General features: G+C 51.4%; 1 protein-coding gene across 2 annotated transcripts in view; it reads right to left on the minus strand.

The window, feature by feature from the left end:
• The window catches only part of DOCK1 (dedicator of cytokinesis 1), a 568,807-nt gene extending 548,336 nt beyond the window's left edge, over positions 1-20,471 (minus strand). The window contains exon 1 of one of the 2 annotated variants that reach the window (XM_018041175.1): positions 20,282-20,471. In XM_018041175.1, the coding sequence (XP_017896664.1) occupies positions 20,282-20,327 (46 nt within the window). In that variant the 5' untranslated portion in view covers positions 20,328-20,471. The remainder of the gene's footprint in view (positions 1-20,281) is intronic. The other variant, XM_018041176.1, reaches the window with a different exon arrangement.

The following is a 23,904-nucleotide window of genomic DNA, read 5'->3' on the forward strand; positions in this document are numbered from 1 at the left end:
CTCCCTCCTCGCAGCCTCTAGCTCCTGGCAGCCCCAGGCGCTCCGCGGGGTCCCTTGGCTCCTGCAGCTCAACTCTAATTTCTGCCTCTATCCTCACATGATCTCTTGGGGGTCTGCCTCTTCTTATAAGGACCAGCCACCTTGAATTAAAGGCCAACTCTAATCTAGAATGACCTCATCTTCACTAATTGTGCGTGTATGCATGCTAAGCCACTTCAGTCGTGTGCGACTCTTCAACCCTATGGAGCCCGCCAGGCTCTTCCATCCATGGAATTCTCTAGGCAAGAATACTACAGTGGGTTTTCATGCCCTCCTCCAGGGGATCTTGCCAACCCAGGGATCGAACATGCGTCTCCTGCAGCTCCTGCACTTGGAAGCAGGAGTAAAGAGAAAAGAATCTCTTCACTGCTGAGCCACCGGGCCATCCCCTTAACTAACTAACCAAGACAATTATATCTCCAGTGACCCTATTGCAAATAAGATCACAGTCTAAGGTACTAGGAATTGGGACTCATTTTTGGGAGGGGGAAGAGGGGCCACAATTTAACCCATAACATCCTACATCTTCATCCTAGAAACTGGATTAAATGATCCAGGCAAGGTCCTGCAAGCATTAGGAATTGTGTTCTCGAGTTAATATGTAAATATATGCAAATACATATGCGAACTGGTAGTTTTTTGAAGTTTAATTTTTTTTTCTTTTGTCTGCTTTTCCTGGATATCTAAATTCATACTGAAGCCTACAAGTAGTTGAGAACCGAGAGTAAACATCAAGTAATTTATGTGGGAATCGAATGGTTCTACTTAACAGCTCTCTAATCCTTAACCTTTTCTTTCTTCTTTTTTTTAAACCAGAAGACAGAAGTACACTAAACAGAGGTGGCTTTGTCACCAGGGACCTATTTTCAGGCTTAATGTGGTGCCAATGATGGTCTTCCTAAGAACTAAGTGATTAGCGGGCGCTGAGCATTTTACACTTCTGTCACTCCTCCTCTCCACATTTATAGCAAGTGGGTACCATCATTATCCCCACTTTACAGATGTGCAAACTGAGGCTCAGAGAGGTGAAATAACCAGCCCAAACTCAAATGGGAATCCAGGGGTCTGAATTCAAACCAAGTGGGACTTCAGGGCTGGAAGAATCTCACTGTTACCTAGTTCAATCCCCAGCCTCTACACACACACACACACACACACACACACACACACACACACATAGCAGGCACACCCTACATTATACACACACACACAGCAGGCACACCCTACATCACATCCCTGCCCCTCGGGGAGGTTTGCCATTTTTCCATTCCTGCCTGTAGGATTCTAACAGCTACAGGTGCACAGCCTCCTGAAGGCTCCTCAAGAGGGTGCCCACTCTGGCCAGTTACATGGCCGGTTACTCTGGCCGGTTACGTGATGTATTCACATCAGCGCTGGCCAGGCTCCCCTGTCCTCGGCAGTCAGTCACACCCAGGGCTCCTGGTGGTCACCGATGACGCTTTTACTTTCTAGGTGGGGGGAGGCGGGGTGGGAGGAATGTGGGAGGAAGACTGGATGAAGGCGGTCAACTTCCAGGTATAACAGCATAACTGGAAATCCTACTATAACCCTTAGCATTGAAGTACTAAGGATATAATGCATAACCTGTCAAACATAATTAATACTTCTTCATGTTATATATAAAAATGGCTGAAAGTGAATCCTAAGAGCTTTTATCACAAGGAACACTTTTTTTCTGTTTTCTTTAATGTTGTATATCACATGATGTGTATCTGTTAGTCGCTCAGCCGTGTCCGACTCTTTGTGACCCCATGGGCAGTAGCCCACCAGGCTCCTCTGTCCATGGGATTCTCCAGGCAAGAAGACTGAAGTGGATAGCCATTCCCTCCTCCAGGGGATCTTCCCGATCCAGGGATCGAACATAGGTTTCCTGCTTTGCAGGAAGATTCCTCACTGTCTGGGCCACCAGGGAAGCCCAATATATAACATGATGGATGTTTAATAAATACAGTGATTATCATTTCATCACGTATGTAGTTTAAATCAATACGCTGTACCGCTGAAACTTATACAGTGCTCTATTTAAGCAAACCCCGGGAGACAGTAAAGGACGAGGAAGCCTGGAGTGCTGAGGTCCACGGGGTGGCAGAGAGTCAGACGCAACTTGGCAACTGAACAACAAAAACAGTGCCAATAGTATCTCAGTAAAACTGGAAAAATAAAGGGATGGACGGACAGACAGACGGATGGATGGATAAACAGACAGATACAATAGCCACAGTGTTTCATTCCACTCGTGGAGCTCCCCGCTGATGTCATGGGACAGACTCCTCTGATCAGGTCTGTCCTCCAGGGCAAAGTCAGCCATCCCCTGCCTGCTCGTGAGGGTTTCCCCAGCTTCTGAGATGAACACGGTACTCATTCCATTCACCAAAAGCAACAGTTCAAGAAAATCTCATTCCACTGTTACAGAGCCATCTGTACTAAGGGGAACTGGGATGAGGCGGCGGGGAGAGATGAATTTGGAATTAACAGATACACACTATTATATACGAAACAGGAAAACAATACGAACCTACTGTATAGCACAGGGAACTATATTTAATATCTTGCAATAACCTATAAAAGGAAAGACTCTGAAAAGGAATACATATACATACGTGTAACTGAATCACTTTGCTTTACGCCTGAAAACTACCAGGACGCTGTCAATCAACTTCCGTTTAGAACTGCTGTCTCCACTTGACATCTTAGGTCTTCCTCCCACATGTCACCTTCTCAGAAAAAGGAAAGACCCAGAAGCTCTCCTGCTCTGGAAGCATCCCACGAAGGTTTTCCAATAACATCGCTTCCTTTGGTCTCAGCTGCCCCTTGAGGTTTTGGGTCATCCACATGGGTGTGACTATGACACAAACACCCTGCCACGTGTGTAGTTTAGAAAGGGGTTCCTGACCTCCCTGCATGGTAAGAAAAGGTAACAAGAAGAGTGAAGTGCAGAAGCTGGACCAGGTAATGCAGGGATTTCACCCAGCTTTGTGCATGTATGTGCCTGGGGTGTGTGTGTGTGTACACAATCAAAAACATTTTAGAGCATAAGCAGAGGGCAAATTAGGCTCACTGCCCAGGCAGTCGGGCTGTAGGACACAAGATGTTGTTGCTGTTTAGTCGCTAAGTTTAGAGACCCTGCAGTCTGCTGTCTGCCAGGCTCCTCTGTTCATGGGATTTCCCAGGGAAGAACACTGGAGTGGGTTGCCATTTCTTCTTCCAGGGGACCTTCCCAACCCAGGGATCGAACCCGCGTCTCCTGCCTTTGGCAGGCAGATTCTTTACCATTGAGCCACCAGGGAAGCCCCTTATGACACAAGAAGCATTCATTAAAAGAAAAAAAAAGGAAACAAGACTCAACAGCACCATTCTATTTCTCCAGGCTGTGATGCAACCACAACCACGAGATGAAACATCATTAACTCAGTGATAAAGGCAGGAAACCCTGTGAAAATTTTATAAGCTGGTCTAAAGTTTGTGTAAGCTGACACATTTAAAGCAAAGCTGCAAAGCTGCTGCCCATAGTTGCAGGTAAGCGGCGGACTTTGGCAGGTAAATAAAAGATCAATTTTAAGAATGAAAGAATAATGCCATACTATTGATGCCAAGATTGCTGAAACTTCGTCCTTAGGAAACAGTTCCATCCATCCTTCATTCCCAGGGCCTTACATTCTTCACTCTGAAGGCTGAGTCCACGTTAATCCCACCTTTAAGCGCCTGCCTGTAAATCATAGGCAGCAAAGAGGGAAATTGTACAGACAAATGCTTTTGAGCCCTTGACCACATGTGGTCCCCACTGGTAATTACTGGTCAGGTGAAAACTGGAGATTTTATTTTCTGTTCAACTGGAGGCAACACAGTTGAAGAGGCAGGAATTCTATGGAATCGGATTTCTGTTAAATCACTTTAAAAAAAAAAAAAAACTGTCACTCAAGGTTCACTTCCCCTTCCCCACACCCAGCACTTCAGAAGCCTCTTGTGTTCATTAAAGCTCTAAATGGGGCCTGCCAGCGAGGGTCCCCGCCCAGCTCCACACTCACTTCCCTGGCCCCTCAATTAGGAAACCAAGATGATATTGCCTCTTTGGCTTTAAGAGCCTGTGAATTACTACAGAGGTACCCAACTGCACCAGGGACCCGTTTTGTGGAAGACAGTTTTTCCATGGACTGCAGGTGGGGGAGGGGATGGTTTGGGGATGATTCAAGCGCATTACATTTATTGTGCACTTTATTTCCATTATTACTACATCAGCTCCACCTCAGATCACCAGGCATACAAGCCCAGAGGTTGTAGGTGCATGCTAAGTCACGTCAGTCGTGTCCAACTCTTTGCGACCCTACGGACTGTAGCCCACCAGGCTCCTCTGTCCATGGGATTCTCTAGGCATGAATGCTGGGGTGGGTAGCCATGTCCTCCTCTAAGGGTCTTCCCAACCCAGGGATCAAACTCAAGTCTCTTACGTCTCCTGCATTAGCAGATGGATTCTTCACCACTAATGCCACCTGGGAAGCAGCTGCGGACCTCTGAATTACGATATACAACATAGATAACAAACAAGGACCTACTCTATGGCACAGGGAACTAGACTCAGTATTTTGTAATAGCCCATTGAAGGAAAAACAATTTGAAGAGAATATATATGCATACGTATGCATATGTATATATTTCTATCCACACATAGGTATAACGAACCACTGTGCTGTATACCTGAAACAAACACATCGTAAAACAAGCTGAAAAGTGAAAAAAAGTGAAAGTGCCCATCACAGTAGCCCCCCAGGCTCCTCTGTCCATGGGATTCTCTAGGCAAGAATACTGGAGTGGGTAGCCATTCCCTTCTCTAGAGGACTTTCTCCACCCAGGGATCAAACCCAGGTCTCCCACATTCCAGGCAGATTCTTTACCATCTGAGCCACCAGGGACGGAATCTAAAGTATGACTCAAAGGAACTTACTGACAAACAGAAACGGACTCACAAACTCAGAGAACAGACTGTGGCTGCCGGGGACGTGGGGGGTAGGGGAGCGGTGGGTGGCGAGTTTGGGTTACAGTCGCTAACTATTTTATGCAGAATGGATATACAGCAAGGTCCTCCTGTTTAGCTCAAGGAAATACATTCAGTATCCTGCAACACACCATACTGGAAAAGAATATGAAAAAAGAATGTACGCCTGTATAACTGAGTCACTTCACTGTAGAGGGGAAATTAACGCAACACTGTGAATCAACTCAACGTCAATAAAATAACAGAGAGATGTATAAGCTGAGCTAAGCCCGGAAAATCTTGGCGGGGGGGAGGTAAATGAAGGTTATTTCCAGGCAGACAAAAGAACATGTGCAAAGGCACTGCGGCATGACCAGAACACACAGGTGGACAGGCCAGAACTTGGGTAAGGACGTACCACCAGGCACAGTGAGGTCAGCTGAACGAAGCCCCTTCTGTACCTGGCAGTCATCCCCAGTCCCGGTTCCCACACCCGTCTCTCCCTTCCCCGGCCTCTCCAGGCTGATCCTCAAAGCAATACCCACCCCCACCCCCAGGAACAATCTAAAGGAACCTGGCTGCCTGGTCACAGCGCCTGGGAGACCAACACACATTCCCGCCTGTGAAAGATGGGCAGCGCAACACACACGACATCAGAAGGACTTGAAAATAAATCTCGCGAAGTTAATAGAAGCGCAGCAATTTGGAAGAAAAATAATCACATTTCCCTCCTGCTAAATCATTATTTGCCCCTGGTAAAGTCAATTATGCTAAAGAAAATAAGTTATTATTTTCGGGGAGTGGGGGGGGGTGGGGATGGAGTCTTGATAAGTGCCTTGACTCCAGCAAATAAAACTCCAAGAGCAAATGCTTGAATTCCTGTCTTGATGAAGGTCTGTAGGGAGTCTGAATGGTATTTCTTAGACAAGATGCTGGGGGTGGGCCATCACGCCCCTGGTAATCTGTGCATCTCTGCCAGGACCCAACCCAAGACTGCTGCTCGTCTCTCAGAAAGAAGGACAGGGCAGCCCAGCGGGCTGCAGTTCATGGGGTCACGAAGAGTCTGACCCAACTTAGCGACTGAACAACACTACGGAAGAAACACAGCTACCACCTGACCACCCGCAGACAGCCCAGGTGCCTGGCTGTAAGCCCCACCCCCACTCCCGCTGGCTCCCTTCTCTTAACACTCCTGCCCAAAGCACCGCCTTCGGAAACAAGTCCTGCAGGTTTCTAACTTTTCCTCCCAAACGTGTGGCAAAAACTTTGCTTCTAACAACACAGGCACTACAGCAAACAACCACACTACACCGCGCTCGCTACGCGATACTACACCGCGCTCGCTACACTACAGTAAATACACACAGGGTGCTGGTTAGCAGTTGGGGTAACTCCCAGCGCTCTGCTGACGCCAGTGGGAGCCATCCGGCCCCCACGGGGACACATGGCAATGTCTGGACCTATCTTGGGTTGTCCCCACTGAAGGAAGGGAATTGCTAGTGGGATCAAGTGAGCCAAGGGTGCTGCTGACTACCCCACAATGCACAGGACCAAAATACAGGCAACCCAGAAAGTCACTAGTACACAGATCACAGAAACCCGCTTGGCATGGATTCACCCATTTAAGCCTTGAGCAACTCTGTGAGGCAGAAACTACTGTTATCCACAGTCAAAAAGGAAGGACAAAGGCACATAGGGGCTTCGGAGCCCCCAGTGCATCGCAAGCCAGCCCACATCCTGGCTGGGATGGGGCTGACTCCCCTCAATGGACCTTCTTTGCAGTGATGTCACTGAACACTTGGGGCTTCCCTGATAGCTCAGCTGGTAAAGAATCTGTCTGCAATGGAGGAAACTCCGGTTCGATTCCTGGGTTGGGAAGATCCGCTGGAGAAGGGATAGGCTACCCACTCCAGTATTCTTGGGCTTCCCTGGTGGCTCAGCTGGTAAAGAATCTGCCTGCAAGGCAGGAGACCTGGGTTCAATCCCTGGGTTGGGAAGATCCCCTGGAGAAGGGAAAGGCTACTCACTCCAGTATCCTGGCCTGGAGAATTCCATGGACTATATAGTCCATGTGGTCGCAAAGAGTCAGACACGACGGAGCACCTTTCACCGTCACTGAATACTCCAGGGACAAGGCTGTGGGCTTCGGGCTAGTCCCCTCCCCTACATTCAGGGCAGCTGCTCCGAGGCCCTAACCAGGTAGCAAGGACCAGGACTCCTGGATCCATCAGCCCAGAATCTGCTGTATGGGGCTTAGGTTGCTGAAATTAAGAGGGAAACCAGTGTGCTGAGATGTGGCATCACCGACTCAAGGGATGTGAGTCTGAGTAAACTCCAGGAGTTGGTGATGGACAGGGAGGCCTGGCGTGCTACAGCCCATGGGGTCGCAGAGAGTTGGACACGACTGTGCGACTGAACTGAACTGAAAGTGCTGTGAGCTTGGGGGAGGGAGGCCTCTGGTCTCTTCCATCCTGACTCCCTGATCCCAGGGCCTTCTTGCCACCAGCCCAGGCTCTCCCCCTGCTGCCCCCCTCCTCATCCCTCAAGACTCCTGGGCCCTTGGGGCTGAGCACCATTCTCACTGGGGCCTCAGCCCTCACACATCCCTGCCCCCCCAGCCCCAGGTTGAGGACAGAGGGACAGAGGGACAAAAGGGATCAGGAGGCAATGCCAGGAGGGGAAGACCCATGGAACTAAGGCAGGAAATTGCAGATGGTGCCCCAGGGCCAGCCAGGCAGCCGGCAGGACAGAAGTGCGGCAGGAAATGAGGCCAAGAAGGCTGGGGAGGGCGTCTTAAAGGATGCCCTTTCCACACAGGCGGCAGCCACCACGGTCTCAGAAATCCGATCAGAGATCCCAAGAGCTGGGCTGGACAAAGCTCAGGGCTCAGAGGACACAGTCTAAGACAAACCGAACAAGTTAGTTTAGGCATGAAATAAAAAAATCAAACAGATCCACATCCTTGCAATCCCCAAAGCCCCAAAGACCGCAGAGTTTTGGGTAAGTCACTCAAAGGCAAGAATCTAGCCGAGATGAGACATAGGCTAACTCTGGATCCTCAATGTCTAAGAACAAAGCTGGCAAGTAAACAAGAAGGAAGGCAGAGAGGGAGGGAGGGAGGGAGGAGCTGTACCATTTTCTTCTCTGGCTTATCTCCCTGGGGCTGGCGACGGCCGCGTTCACCCCTGAAGCGGGGACACACTCCGTGACTACATCACTGCTCAGCTCTACACACGGATTTGGCTGCCCAGCTGAGCAGATCATTCAGAATGCTCAGCTGCCCAGATGGCTAATCAATTATCAGACAACCTGTCGCACGTAAAATAAAAGTTACAAGACTTGATGAAAAGTAAAAGCTCACACGGTCCTCTTTCAGTTAAAGACAGAAGAAAACCATCGCCAGATGCTGCCCATGTTCTCTATAATAAGTGAATGGAACACAGCAAGCAAGCCCAAGTGATGCTCCTTCCTGGGGCAGGCTCTTCTGTACACGTGATCTGGGCGGCTCCTCCAGGGCGGCTGAGAGGTGAGCACAGGCTCTGGGACTCTCCCAGCACCCAGGTGCAGGGTCTGAGGTCGGGCAGGTGGGAAAGGCTGTAAGAAGTGTTGGGCCCAGACCTGGATCCCAGACCTTCTGACTCCTGGTCCAGCGTTCTTTAATATCCCACACTATCCAGCCCCCTCATGCCACTTTAAGTTACTGCAGTTCTGACCAATCTGCCGTCTAGCCCTTTTCAGCACCCACTGAGTCATAAAGACAAGCACTACTTCAGAAAATGAAGATTCGTTCACTGTAGCAGTCTTTACAACAGCCAAGATAGGGAAACAACCTCAACGTCCATCAACAGATCAAAGGATAAAGAAAGGGTGGTGTGTATGTATAGAAACACAAGGAAATGCCACTCAGCCATTTAAGGAAGAAGGAATGAAATAATGCCACCTGCAGTAACTTCTGAAAAAATGAAGATCGTGGCATCCAGTGCCATCACTTCATGGCAAACAGATGGGGAAAAAATGGAAAGTGACAGATTTTATTTTCTTGGGCTCCAAAATCACTGCAGATGGCAACTGCAGCCATGAAATTAAAAGATGTTTGCTCCTTGGAAAAAAAGCTATGACCAACCTAAGCAGCATATTAAAAAGCAGAGACATTACTTTGCCAACAAAGGTCCATCCAGTCAAAGCTATGGTTTCTCCTGTAGTCATGTATGGATGTGAGGGTTGGACCATAACGAAAGCTGAGCACTGGAGAATTGATGCTTTTGAACTGTGGTGTTGAAGAAGACTCTTGAGAGTCCTTTAAACTGCAAAGAGAGCCAACCAATCCATCCTAAAGGCAATTAGTCCTGAATATTCATTGGAAGGACTGAGGCTAAAGCTGAAGCTCCAATACTTTGGCCACCTGATGAGAAGAACTGACTTGCTGGAAAAGTCCCTGATGCTGGGAAAGATTGAGGGCAGGAGGAGAAGGGGACGACAGAGGATGAGATGGTTGGATGGCATCACTGACTCGATGGACATGAGTCTGAGCGAGCTCCGGGAGTTGGTGATGGACAGGGAGGCAGTCCATGGGGTCATGGAGAGTCGGCCACAACTGAGTGACAGGACTGAGCACTGAGCAGTAACACAGACAGACCTGGAGGCTGTCCTACTACGCGAATCAAGTCAGAAAGAAGAAGACAAGGACGTGTTACTACTCACATGTGGAATCTTAACAAATGGTACAAATGAACAGAAACAGAATCACAGACACAGAAAACAAATGTATGGTTACCAAAGGGGAAGGCTGTTGTTCAATCGCTAAGTCGTGCCCCACTGCTTGTGACCCCATGGACTGTAGGCTGCCAAGTTCCTCTGTCCACAGGATTTTCCAGGCAAGAATCCTGGAGTGGGTTGCCATTTCTTCCTCCAGGGGATCTTCCCGGGCCAGGGATCGAACCCTCACCTCCTGTACTGGTAGGCAGATTCTTTACCACTGAGCCACCGAAGGGGAAAGGAGGGGTGGGTAGATTAGCAGATGCAAACTACTCTATATAAAACAGACAAACAACAAGGACCTACTACATAGCACAGAGAACTACACTCAACATCTGCCGATAAACTATAACGGAAAAGAGTCCAGAAAAGAATATATGTATATACATGTGCACACACATTATACATCTATGAAACCGAAGCTGTACTTTGCTGTACACCTGAAACTAACACAACATTGTAAATCAACAATACTGCAATTTACCAAAAAAAAAAGAGAAATGATTCCATTCTTATAAAGAAACAAACGCCAACACTTTGAGGCAGACGCGGTTCTCAGCAGGCTTTAGTAAACATCTTCTGAAGCCGGAAGACTGCAACAGGCTTCAGGGGTGGGAATGGGGTCTGGAGGTGGTAAGTACATTTTAGGGTGGTGAGAATGGGAACCGCCAACAAATATGAAGATGACCATTTTAGAAGGCAGCCTTCTTTATGCTCCCGGGCCCACTCCCCTTGCCCCAGGACCCTTCTGGGTTAAGTACACAAAGAACATCCTGAAATCCTATAGGATGTAAGTCGTGGAACAAACATCAAAGAAAAAGGCAGCAACTGCCCCCATTCACATCCCTTCACATCTTTGCAGGGGTCTGGCCATCTGGTCTGCCACCAGACTGTCAGGGACTAAGAGGTGTGAGATCTTACAATCCGGTGCTCAATGCCCGTATTTCTAACCAGTCCACTACAGTTCGTGCTGATCAATGGAAAATACATATTTATAGGAATAGGTCGAGGAGATCCACCTCGTCCTCCTCCTTTGGGGCACAAAGCAGGACTATATCTGTGAGTCCTACGTGCTGGCCAGGGACGGAGCTCTGAACACAAGAATGAGAGCAGAAGTGTGGGTACCAGTCCTGGCCAGGAAGAATCTCCTGCGAACTGTCCTGCATCCCTGTCCTCCCCCATCCACAAGCTAAAAAGGCAAGATGCTGCAGAGGGCAGAGCCACAGGATAGAAAAACCCTTAGTCCCTGTACGAGTAGACAGAACAGAGCCCCTGGGTCCCCTCCCCACCCCTACTTGGACTGTGACGTGAAGAAAAAACAAACTTTCATTGTATGAAGCCAGCAAAACGCTGGGGCTGTTTGTTACAGCAACTAGCCAACCCTAATTCAGAACAGAAATCACAATAGTTACACGTGTACCTAAAAGTGTACTGAACGTATCCACCTTAGGTTAAACAAAATCACTCCAGAAGGCATATAAACTTTGTATCACGCTCCTGAGGACAGGCAGAAACAACTATGAACAGCAAATGGGCGAGGAAAAAAGACAGAGCAACATTTTTGATGAGAGATGTATCCCTGGAAGCTGTAGGGATCTGCCCTGGGAATCCGTAGGAACTCAGGCTGCTGGTCTGACCTCAGTGTGAACATTAAAATTTTAGGGAAGCCATGAAACATCTCTCCCCATCCTCCACCTGCAGCTCCCAACCAGCAGGAGATGAGAAGCAACAGGGTCCACATTGCTTTGGTCCCCCAGTCAGAGTGCGGAGCCGGGCAGAGCCTGAACTCACTAGAGCAGCCTAAGGCTTCTCACAATCAATAACAAAAGGAACTAACCTTTGCCAAGCATAGCCCAGGGGCCAGGTTTGAGGTGGGCTATCTCTTTATCCCCAGATCTGCCCAAGGAGGCTGGCGTGATCACCAGTTTTTACAAAGGAGAAAGCTTAAGGCAAACAATTCAGCCAAGTCACTTGGCTAGGAGGAGGTGGAGCTGAGATTCAAAGAGGAATCTCTCCTACCCCAAACCTGTGATCTCTTGGCACACACCGCATGCCAAAAGAAAACATCTTTTTCTCCTTAAGGCACCCAGATGAAAATTTAACAAGCTGATAGGCATCTGTCTGGGGTGAAACCATCTGCCTTTTGAAGGCAGAGAGCGCCTCTGTGTATGTACACACAGCAGGCCACCAGCATGCAGGTAGGCGGATGCCTGCAGAGTCTTGAGCTAACATGGAGCTTACACTCAATCATCCAGACGACCTGCCACCAGCAACACCCTGCCCTGGCCCGTTAGCGACCGAGACCAAGTGCCGCACGAGCACCCCGGGGCCACTGCGGGCTGGGCCTGCGGTGACTGTTGGCAGAGCCAGCCTCCTGGTCCGCAGAGTGAAGAGCAGCCCCTGGGGTTGTCTGCTGGGCCAACGTGAATGAGCAACTTGGGTACCCAGGGCCTCCTCGCCATCACGGGAGAACTGGGATTCCAGATCCAGCATGATCTGGCCACTCTATTCGAGCCACAGAAACACAGTTGGTAAGAGACTAGAAACAAACCTAAGGGGGATGTCTCAGTCTCCTGAGACTCAGCCAGGTGGGCACAGGTGGGTGACGCCTGATGAGTCATCTGTCTACACCCCCCAGGCTGTGACACCACACTTCAAACCTGCACAGCTTCTTTTCAGGTCCCAAATGACCTCACCTTAAAGTGCTGTCCATAACTTGATAGCAAGGAATTTCCACATTTAACACAGAAACTAACTAGAGTCCTGAACTAGATTCTGTGAGCCTTGTGACCAAAGCAGGGGGGCTTCCACCACGAGCGCCCACCTCTCACCTCTCACCTCCCTGGGGTCCACCCAGCACTGGGGACCCACACCCTTACCGAAAAAGTCACCCAGATGGCGACCCCCCCCCCCAAAGGCAGAGTGAAACGTAAGAGGAGAAGCCTTAATTTAAGTTGTGGCAGTCACACTGTCAGTGGCTGTGTCCTCCCAAACTCAAAGGTTGAAGCTCAAACCCCAATATCACAGAATGTGGCAGGATATGGAGACAAGGTCTTTAAGTGTGATGAGGGCAAAACGAAGTCATCAGGGTGAATTCTCATCCATGAGGGGGGTCTTTACAAGAAGAGATTAGGACAGAGACACACACAACGGGGGCCCATGGGAGGGCACGGCAAGACCTGCAAACCGATGAGAAGTCCCAGCAGGAATCAGCCCCTCCGACACCCAGGCCCTGGCCCCTGGCCACCAGAACTGGGAGGTAAAAATTCCTGCTGTTTAGGCCACCTAAGTGTGTGCACGGGCAGGCAGCAACCCACAGTCACCCCCCTGCCCTGTGTCCACAGGGGACTGGTTCCAGCACACGGATACCAAACTCCGCGGATGCGCAAGTCCCTTGTGTGAAATGGCACCTCCTCTTCACCACCCTCCTCTCTGAGGACGACCCCAGGACACAGAGAGTCTGAAAAGCGAGCGTCTGGGTGAGCCCTGTGTACCTCCACACCGTCAGACTGCCTCCAGCCTACCCCTCCAGAATCTTCCCTGCAAGCCGGACTGCTGGCCCTTCCCTGCGCAAACCCAACTATCTCACCAAATCCATCAGCAGCCCCCGCTCCACCCAGCACCCAGCCTGGCTCATCTCCCAGATTACACCCAGATCTCCTTCAAGGAGCACTGCAGTGAGGGAAACGCAAATTCCAACCCCAACGAGACGCCGCTCAGACTGGGGAAAACAGACAACACGTGTCAGTAAGGATGCAGAGAGACTGGATCTCACGCACACATGCACGCACACAGACATACATGCACGCACACACACATACATGCACACACACACATACATGCACACACACACATACACGCACACACCTGCACACATTCACATATACATGCGCACATGCGTGCACACACATACCTTCAAGTACACACGCGTGCAGACACACACCTTCGCATACACACACAAGCACACACCCACACACATGCACAAACATGCACATATGCACACAGCTGGTGGGAATGTAAAACGGCTAAGCCACTGGGGAAAAGTCTGGTATTAACAGTTTCTTAAAAAGCCAAACTACCAGACAATTCAATAACTGCGCTCCGGGGACTTCCCTGGCAGTCAGGTGCTTAAAGACTCTGCTCCCAATGCAGGGGGCACAGGTTCAATATCTGATCTGGGAACTAAGATCCCACATACTGCACAGTGTGGCCAAAAATTTTTTTAAAATTAAAAACAAACAAAACACAATTGCACTCCTAGGCCTTTATCCCAGAAGACGGAGGTTTCCGTTCACACACACACGCACACAAAACCTGTGCATGAGTGTTCACAGCAGCTTTACTCATAATAGCCAAAACCAGACATCCTTCAACAAATGAATGGTTAGACCATGTGTGGCACGTCCAACACCACGGGACACTACTCAGCAAAGAAAAGGGACAAATCATTGACACACACAGCAGTCTGGTGACTCTCTGGAGAAGTATGCTGAGGGAAAAAGGCAATCCAGAAAGGCTACATACTCAAGATCCCACTCACGTAACATTCGTGAAATTACAAAATTGCAGACATAGAGGTCAGATTAATGGTTGCCAGGGATTATGGGGCAGGGAAACGGGAGGGGTGGGGTGGCAACAAAAGGAGGGGTCCTGGGGGGGATGGAGACGCTCTGTATCTTCAATGTCTACATCCAGGTTCTGACACTCTGTTGGAGTTTTACAAGATAGAACCTTGGGGAAAACCGGCAATGTGTACGTGGGGTCTCTGCATTACTTCTTACAACTGCTGTGTGTAATTATATGGAAATCCAAAGTCTAACGAAGAGAGCAAAAGGAGGGGAGAAAGGAAAGAAGGAAGCAGGGGGAAAAAGAGAGGAGAGAGAGAGACAGAGAGAGGTCACAGGGGCCCTCGGGCGCAGGCACTTGGCTTCTGGGCTGCACCCAGCTCAGGACTCACCATTTCCTCCTCTGAGATCACTACCTGTATCCTCAGAGGTCACAAGAACACAAGCAAAAGAACAATTCCCACAACCTCAGGCAATCCTGATAACACTCTGCTATTCTGGGCCAACCCTGGCACAACAACACATTTAAAATGTGTATAATGTTTCCAAAGTAAAATCAGATTTGCAGAAATATAATACGCTCTTAAGTTTTGTTTTTCTGCAACTCCAGTGAATGAAAATGTCTGCATTTCTATTTACTTACAATCAAATATAATTTTTCATCCCCCAAAGTAGCAGCTTGCTTGCTATTCCAAGCAATATGAAGGATCTCTCTGCAGCTCCACACTCCCAAATTATTGGAATACTACCATATTCCTAGCAATTACCATTGCTCAGAGCTAATCTTAATACACACGTCATAATCTCTATTATCAAGCAAATGTCACACTCCCCGGTAGAAAATTAACTTTGGAAGAAGAGCCTCCCTTCAGCCACAGTGACTGTCGAATCCAAAGAGGAAATCGCTTGTCACCACATTTCCAAACTGCAATTCATTAAATTAAAAAAATTACTAAAAGCATGGCTCCATGGACTGCCTGGCTTATCTCAAATGCTGACCTCAGTGCTTTGCGCTCTGAGGACACTATCTCAATGAATCCCCACCGGTCTCTGCGGAAGGCAGGCTTGAGTCTCCTTTCCAGATGAGGAAACTGAGGCTAAGGAAGCAGGAATCATTTGCTCAAGGGCCACATGATGACTAAGACCCAGGAGTTACAGATGTCTCGGTGCCAATACCCACATTCCCTGTTTGAGTTTGGCCTGGAGTGAAGAGCGAAGGACACATGGAGGTCAACCTGCCTCCTGGCAAAGCTAAGGCTGGAAAGAGAACCCAGTCTCGCCCGGGCTGCTCGCCACACCACCTCCATTCACGCCCTACTGCTGCCATAACCCATCACCACGCCCTTGGCAGTTGAAAACCACCCACGTTTATTATCTCACTGTGCTTTAAGTCAGACGCCCAGCGTTCCTGGGTCTCAGAGCCAAGGTGCTGGCTAGCTGGGCTCTCACGGGAGGCTCCGGGATGAATCTGTTTCCGGGCTTACCAGGGGCACTGGCAGAAGCCAGCTGTGGTTGCAGGTCCGAGGTCCCCATTTCCTCGCTGGCTGTCAGCTGGGCCACCCTGAGCTCCCTGCAGTCCTAGCAAGTGGGCCCCTACATCTCTGGGCCAGCAAGGGGACACGCAGCCCTTCCAAGGCTCGGAACCTCCGTGTCCACTTCAACCACCACTGCTCCTGTGAGCAGTCAGAGGAAGTTCTCTGCTCAGGGGACCCAGGGGTGCTGCTTCTGTTCAGTCGTGTCCCACTCTTTCTGACCCCACAGACTACGGCATACTAGGCCTCCCTGTCCATCACCAGTTCCTGGAACTTGCTCAAACCCATGTCCATTGAGTCGGTGATGCCATCCAACCATCTCACCCTCTGTCATCCCCTTCTCCTCCTGCCCCCCATCTTTCCCAGCATCAGGGTCTTTTCCAGCAAGTCGGCTCTTCACATCAGGTGGCCAAAGTATTGGGGCTTCAGCTCCAGGTGAGTAACTTAGGACTAATCAACCCATTTCAGGGTTCATAACCGTAACCACACCTGCCAAGTCCCTTCTGTCATGTCACACATCATATTCATAAGTCTTGGGGATTAGGGAGTGGATATTTGGCGGGAGGTGGGGGGTGGTGGGGAGTATTCTGTCTCCCACACCATCAAGGAGATATGAGCCCACCATCCTCAGAAAACTTCCCAGATCAAATATATGGCTTAAGTGAATTCTTATAAGGCAAACACCATCAGGTTGAGAATTACAACCCTACATCTTTTCACCTAATCTTAGCAACTGGATCCACATGAACACAGTTTTATAGGTGTTGGGACCTTATGACTCAACTTAGTTGGGGGGTGATGGAAAAGTTCATCTGGCCCAACCCCTGAGTGTGACAGAGTTAGGTCAAAGTTCATGCCTTGTGTTAATAAACCAGTCTGTAAACACTGACCCACCAAACTCATACCCAAGGGAAGACAGAACAGGCTAGTCAATTGCACAGGTGACCATCACCGTGCCGCCCCCATCCCCCACCCCAACCCCATGAATCCCGGGGGTGCCGGGATTTCCTGCCTTTGCTGAGGAAGCAAGAGATCAGCTGTTTACTCCTTTCCCGACTTTACAGAATAAATAAATAACTGAAGTGTCTCACTTACAAACAATGCTTCTAACAGAACCTAAGTACTTGCAGACAATGAGCTGTGATTCATGTTTGCAAATGAGATAAGAGTTTTACCATTTTCTCTCCCCTCGTGATCTATTCACAGGCCAAGTCGCTGGAAGCATGGCCCGCCCACAGACCCACCAGAGCCCATCTAGGGAGACACAGTCCCCTTATGAGGCTCCGGCCAAAAAAGTTTTGTGGTTGGTGAAAGGGCTCTCTAAGAGTGTTCCCTTAGGCAGAAAGAGCCAGTTAGCTCGGGGAAATGGATTCTTACATACAGCACTTCCATCTTCCCAGCCAGCCCAGGCCCTGAGGACCACGGGGACCCCTCCCCAGGCAACTCCCAGACAGGAGGGGCGCCTGGTGCAAGCACCCTTGGCTTCCCCCTGCCCCAATTCGGGAGTTCTAAGCCTGCCTGCCCTCCTTGACAGGACGTATTTAAAGCTCCTTTTGCTGCTCAAAGTTGGGTTGTCTTGTCATCTTCTCCTGGTGACACTGAGTAGAACAGCCCCCTCCGGGTCTCCTGACCACCTGACCGCCACTCACATCCTTCCCAGAACTGCCTCCAAAACCATCCAGAAAACTTCTCTTCTTTGAAACTCTTCAACTTGGGAGTTTTCCTCAAACCAAAGTATGAGCCAAGGTGTGACAGCAGAAGGAACCGCCATGCATGCATGCTAAGTCACTTCAGTCGTGTCTGACCCTTTGCGACCCCATGGGCTGTAGCCCAGCAGGCTCTTCTGTCCATGGGACTTCTCAGGCAAGAATACTGGAGTGGAATGCCATGCCCTCCTCCAGGAGATCTTCCCAACCCAGAGACCAAACCCGAGTCTCTTGCGTCTCCTGCATTGGTAGGCGAGTTCTTTACTACTGAGCCACCAAAGCTTCCAGAAGGTGTGTGCCTTACTGCAGAAAGGACACAGCCACGGTCATGCCCAGAGCCGCCTCCCCAGTGGGCAGACCCTGCTCCTGAATGTTCCCTTCGGTCTCGAGACACAAGCCACTATTCAGCCATCTATAGGGTGATCACTGGCACCATCCAGGTCACCCCAGGAACCAAGAGGATCAAGCTGTCTTCAAATACGGTGTCCCAGGATCAACGTGTACACCTTACTATATTTAAAATGGATAACCAACATGGTCCTACTGGTTGACACAGGGAACTCTGCTCGACCTTATGTGGCAGCTTGGATGGGAGGAGAGTTTGGGGGAGAATGGATACATGTATCTGTACAGCTGAGTCACTTTGTTGCAGACCTAAAATATCACAGCACTGTTAATCAGCTAGACTCCAATATAAAATAAAAAGTGTAAAAAAAAACAAAAACATGGTATCCTAAAGAGAAGCCCCTTATAGGCGAGTCGACCATAAATGATCTCTAGAGCCACCACCAGGGTTTCAGTGGCATTCATCTGTCCTCGGCCTCTGTGAAATGGCGGGGGGCGGGGGCGGGGTGGGGGACAGTGAGTAGACCCCAGCACACAGGACGAGGGGCCAAGTCCCGAGCAGGATGGTGGTCTCCTGCCCTCTGTCCCCCTCTCCCCAGAGTTCCAGCTCCTCCTTCATCTCTCAGCACAAAGTTCCCCGAGGGTCAGCCCTCAGCCCTCAGCTTAAACACAGCATCCCAACAGGCTCCCCACAGCCCAGACCCCCCCCACCCCCCGCCAGGTTGCAGTTACCCCAGCAGGAAACTCCACCACCCTCAAAACTCCCTCATCCAATGCAGACGGATGGGGTTATTTCTATGGGTCTGAAACCATCTGAATGCACACAGGATGCCACTTAGAAGTTTAGAAACAGAGCTGCCATCAGAAAGCCCAGCTCTGTTGGGCTGTTGACATTTGTAAACAAGCCTGAGTCTCAGATGCCTGAGTCTCTAAAAGGCGGTGGGGAGGGAATTCAGCCACTGCGGTCCTGAAACAGGACCGCTCCTGCACTAACACAGCGCGGGGCCAGAGGGGACCTAGGACTGTCCCTGTGCCCACTCTGCATCTCTGGCATCTCGCATATAAGCCACTGGCATCACAGAAAGAAAAGAGAGTGCCTTGGGGACAAGCACCACCCAGGAGGCTTCGCAGTAGTGGGAGGCCTGAACCAGACCGTCAGCGGGAGTGGGAAGACACTCTGGGTGACCACATTGCAAAGGTTCAGAGCCACAGGGGCAAGACAGGCGAGGGACCGGGAACCCCAGGGGGGCATCCCCTGCCTTCAGAGGGAGGCCCAGGTCAGGCAGAGCCCAGCCTGGCTGAGGAGATGGTCCAGGGTCCCCTCTTTCGACCCTGGAGCAGGAGGAAATAGACTGAAAGCAACTGGGAAGCTATGGAGCTGGGGGACCAGCCGCCAACCCAGACAGAAGCCTTGGGTGGGTAAGTCAAGAGAAGGCAGGAACCCACAGGCCCCGGCAGGCCAGGCCCCGCCAGTGGGGCTGCAGGGCGTACGGGGCCCAAGGGGGCCGCTTGTTTGGCCCTTAAGGAAAGTGTCTGTCTCTGGAATGTATGTGTACTTGGCCAGAAATGTAAACTTGCAACCGGACTCCCTTCACTCCCCTCCGCAAACGACAAAGAGCCGCGGAGCCAAAACCCGCCAGCCCTTCCTAACCCCGCTCCCCGGATCCGGGGACGCGCTCGGCTGCAGTCCCCAGGGTCCCGCGCCGTCCAGGGCAGGACCACCGAGCTGCCGGGTCGTGCGATGGACTGCCCCCGGTCCCACGGGCCACCTCCTCCTGCCCACCCCCCCGGAGGAGAGCACAGTTCTCTCCGTGATCGCTGCAACTCGAAACGGTCCACCCGGGAGCCCCAGACGCTGAGCACAACTTCACCCGAAAAGCAGAAAAAAATTAAAAAAAAAGGCGCGGCTGAACAATGCCCCCCGGGGGCCTCCCGGCCGGGCCCGGCCCAGCTGGGATCCGGGAGCCCGGGGGCAAGCCCCGGGAGGCTGCAGGGTTCGCCGCCGCGGTGCCCGTCCCGAGAGCTGGGTGTCGGAGGGGACACCCTCGGGACGTGACACAACCCGCCGTGTCCCCCCCCCTCCAAACACACACACACACCCGCGTGTCCCCGGCCCGGCTCGCGCGGGCTCCGGAGCGAGCGCGGGGACGGCGTGCGCCCCGGGCGCCGAGTGGGCAGTGCCCGCCGACGGGAGCGCGATCGGAACCCTCGGGCAGGGGGGTAGGGCTGGGGACGCGGGGCTCCGGGCGCCGCGGTCACTCCGCGTCCCCGCCCGGGCCGCCGGCAACAGGCTCCCGGGCGCGCCCCCGGCGGCCCCGAGCCCCGCGCGCGGCGCGCGGAGGTGCTCACCCACGCCGTATTTCTCCTCGCGCTTGGTGGGCACCCAGCGCGTCATGCTGCCGCCCGCGCCCCCCGCGCCCAGGCCGCCGCCGCTGCGCCAGGAAACTCCGCGCCTAGGCCGCCATTTTCCATCCCTCTCGGGCCGCGGCAGGATGGGGTGGAAAAAGTTTGCGGCGGAGGCGGTGTCATGTGGGACGGGGCGGGCGGGGCGTCGCGGGCCGGATGGGAAAGGCCGGGAGCGCCAGCGGGAGGCGGGCCGGCGGCCGGAGGCGGCGGGCGGGGAGCCGCGCGCGCGCCCTCGGCCCCCGGCGGCCCTGCCCCGCGCTCCACGCCCACGACCCCCACCCTCAAAGGAGCGCCCCCCCCAGGGGTTGTCGTCTCCTCCTGATGTGCGGGACTTCTGCGAATCGGGGTGCCCTCCCGAGGGCTGGATCTCATACACCCAGAAAGGAGGTGCACCCTGGCCGGGAAGCGGGCAGGGGGAGTCGTCTTGGCAATTCGTGAAACTTCTACATCAGACCGACTCCCAGTGATGTGAGGTCCCCCCCCCCTCCGCCCCCGGCTTGGCCCCGGGCTTGGGGGAGAGGCCTGGAGCTGAGCAAACCAGCAGGATCCCTGGGAGGAGCCTTCCCCCGAGCGCGTGGTTCATTCATTCATTCCTTTGGCAAAAGTTAACTGAACACCTACCCAGCGCCCGGTGCGCTGATCACCAACTAGCCAAGCTAGTGTTGGGGAGGTGAGATAGGTTGGCTCCTAGTGCTTGCGTGGAGACACCCAAGGAGAGTGGGAAGAGCCGGCAGTGCTGGCCTTGGGGGGTGGGGTTAGGGCGTTGCGGGAAGGTGACCTCTTGCTGGACTGTGGAGTGAGTGCATTGACCTAGAGACCTCAGCCTCCTTTGGTCCCAGAAGCCTCTGCAAGCTGAGTAGGACAGGAGGTCTGTGAAGAGGGGGACGTGGGGAACTAGAGAGAGGGTGCTAGCTTGGAAAGGAAACCCCAGTCCCGGCCTGGAGCAGACACATTAGCCTCTTAGGAACTTGGTGTCCACTCTGCTAAGCGTCCTCAGGCTCTTGTTTCCCGCACCAGTAGAAGACTGGGGCTTCAGATTTTCTTCAATTAAAACAACACACACACATTTATTTTTACCATAATTTCGTTAAAGAATAGAAAGATCGAAACCAAGAAAAGGAGGAAGGAGACAGCCTTGGGATGGAATACACTTGGTGTCATGGAATATTAACTCATACCCCCAAGAACCACTGACAATGCAGTAGGCCAGGGAGTCTGCAAGAATTTTTTTTTTTTTCTGGCTGCCCCAGGTCCTAGGTGTGCCAAATGGGATCTAGTCCCCTGACCAGGGATTGAACCCCAGCCCCCTGCATGGGGAGCTCAGAGTCTTAGCCACTAGACCCCCAGGGGAGTCCCAGCCTTCAAGGATTGGAGGAAGGATGGTAAAAAGATGGGAAGGCTCCATGGGGTAGGGACAGTGCTGGGTGGGGGAGCTCGGGGAACAGGCTGGGAGGGCCTGGGGAAGACCGGGAAGGCCACCATCCTGAGGTAGAGAAGGCCTGTCACCCGCCTTCCGGGCTACTGTGATACAGGGAAATCTCAGCATTCCACCCAGAATACTGATTAAACGCTTGAGGATGCCTTAAAAGCTTATCTGTTTGGGTGTCTGTCCTGTACACAGAGGGTAAGATACGACTTGAAAGTTCACAGAAGCAACCACAGATTCAAAGAAAGTCACAGGCCCTGTTTTACTGATAAAGAACCTGAGTCCCACAGACGGAAGGGACTAGGCTCCAATCACACCCAACCACATGCGGGCACATAAGACCTCCTGTGGAAATTAGAAACCTCAGGAGCTCAGGCCCTGAACCCACGACCTGGTCACCCTGACCCCTGGAGGTGTGAAGGTGCTGTCCGGGAGAAGCAGGACACTCTGAGACCAGTGACGTGATGGCCTGACCTACTCTAAGTCAGAACAGGCTTCCTGGGAAAACAGAAGCTGCCCAGACTTGAAGGAAAAACAGAGACTAGCAGGGGCAACCGCACGTGCAAAGGCACTGGTTTGGGAAGGAGCACAGATGCTTCAAGGGACTTCAATCTTTCCTGCAGCTCAGGAAACCAGGGGAAAAGGCCAAGGAATGAGCCTGTAGTAGAAGGGCCATGTTGGTCTTATCAGGAATGTGGAATTCTGCAAAGAAAACCTGGGAAACATTTTAATGATACTGATCTCTCTTGTGTCCAGTGTTTTGGTTTTGCTTGTGTGGCTACACATGGAGGCATATGGCATATTGTAGTGAAAGATGAGGAGCTTGAGAGCCATATGCAGCTCAGAGTCCTGGCCTTCCTTTGCCAGCTCTGTGACCTTCTCTCTCCGTTTCTAGCCTGTTCTGCTCCTAAACCTTAGGGTTCTGATAGTTCTGTGTATAAACTGGGGGCAATGAGGCCAGCCTCTTCTGAGGATCAAAGGAGAAGATACAGCTGCACAGGTGAGACATCCTCTAGTTATACTTGGTTTTCTCATCTGATGCTGCCCCCAGGAATTTTGCCTAATAACATCATGGTTCACACTTTCTATAAGTTTCTACTTTCACTCTGATACAAGAGACCCACTGAAAAAAAAATACATGTAATATGGCATGGGACTTGCATATTTTTGTAAGACTGTGATACAAGTAAATTTCTTGGAACTGCCCTGGTAGTTCAGTGGCTAAGCCTCCTCCTTCTCAATACAGAGGGCCCAGGTTCAATCCTCGGTCAGGGAACTCGATCCCACACCCCACGACTGAAGATCCTGAGTGCTGTAACTAAAGATTCTGCGTGCTGCAACTAATAATAATTGGCACAGTCAAATAATTTTTAAAAATAAATAAATTTCTGAAACAGAATTTTAGAACTCCAGATGAACCACAGACCACGTGTTGGAGACAATGAGGTTTTGATCCCGTTACTTCAATGTGTGCCCAAGTTTGGCCACCGTCCATGCGGCTCTGAGAGGTTTATCGGCTTTCCCTGGCTGACTCCAACAGTGGTCCCATCTAGAGGCTGGAAACTGAGTCCAGGCCTGGCTCCTTGCCCTGTGGTTGCATGAGCTCTAGGTTGGCATCGTCTCCAACTCCACAAGCCCTGGGGGTTTTAGTGAGTTGGAGTTTTTAACTCCTGAGTCGCCATGGGTGGGCCCCTGAGCTCAGCCATCCTTCCTGGGCTTCGCACAGGAATCAGGTCTCTGCTGGCTTGCAGGTGTGACCCACCCAACAGCACCGAGGTTCCCGGCAGGCCAGGCCTGAAGATCAGTGGGGGTTCAGACAAGGGGCCCCTCCCAAGATAAGGCAGAATCCTAAGAGGGGGCCATGAAAAAGCATAATCGACATTGCATTACACGTTATTTAGATTTTGAAAATTAAAATTAATTTGTTTCGTTGGAAAAAGTTTTCCACATTCACAATGCAAGCCTGGGAGGTCGATTCAGCAAAATCTTGCCTGGTGTAGGTGGCAGAAGGCACAGTGAATGGAGAAGAGGGGCAGGAACAGAGGAGAGTGAGACAGAGATGTGGGGAGTTCACACACTTCATCAAAGGGCTTCATCACAGGCTACCTGCCACCTGAAAAGGCAAGAATGCACTGTGCGG

This window comes from Capra hircus, chromosome 26, assembly GCF_001704415.2.
Source record: "Capra hircus breed San Clemente chromosome 26, ASM170441v1, whole genome shotgun sequence".
Classification (NCBI taxonomy): Eukaryota; Metazoa; Chordata; class Mammalia; order Artiodactyla; family Bovidae; genus Capra; species Capra hircus.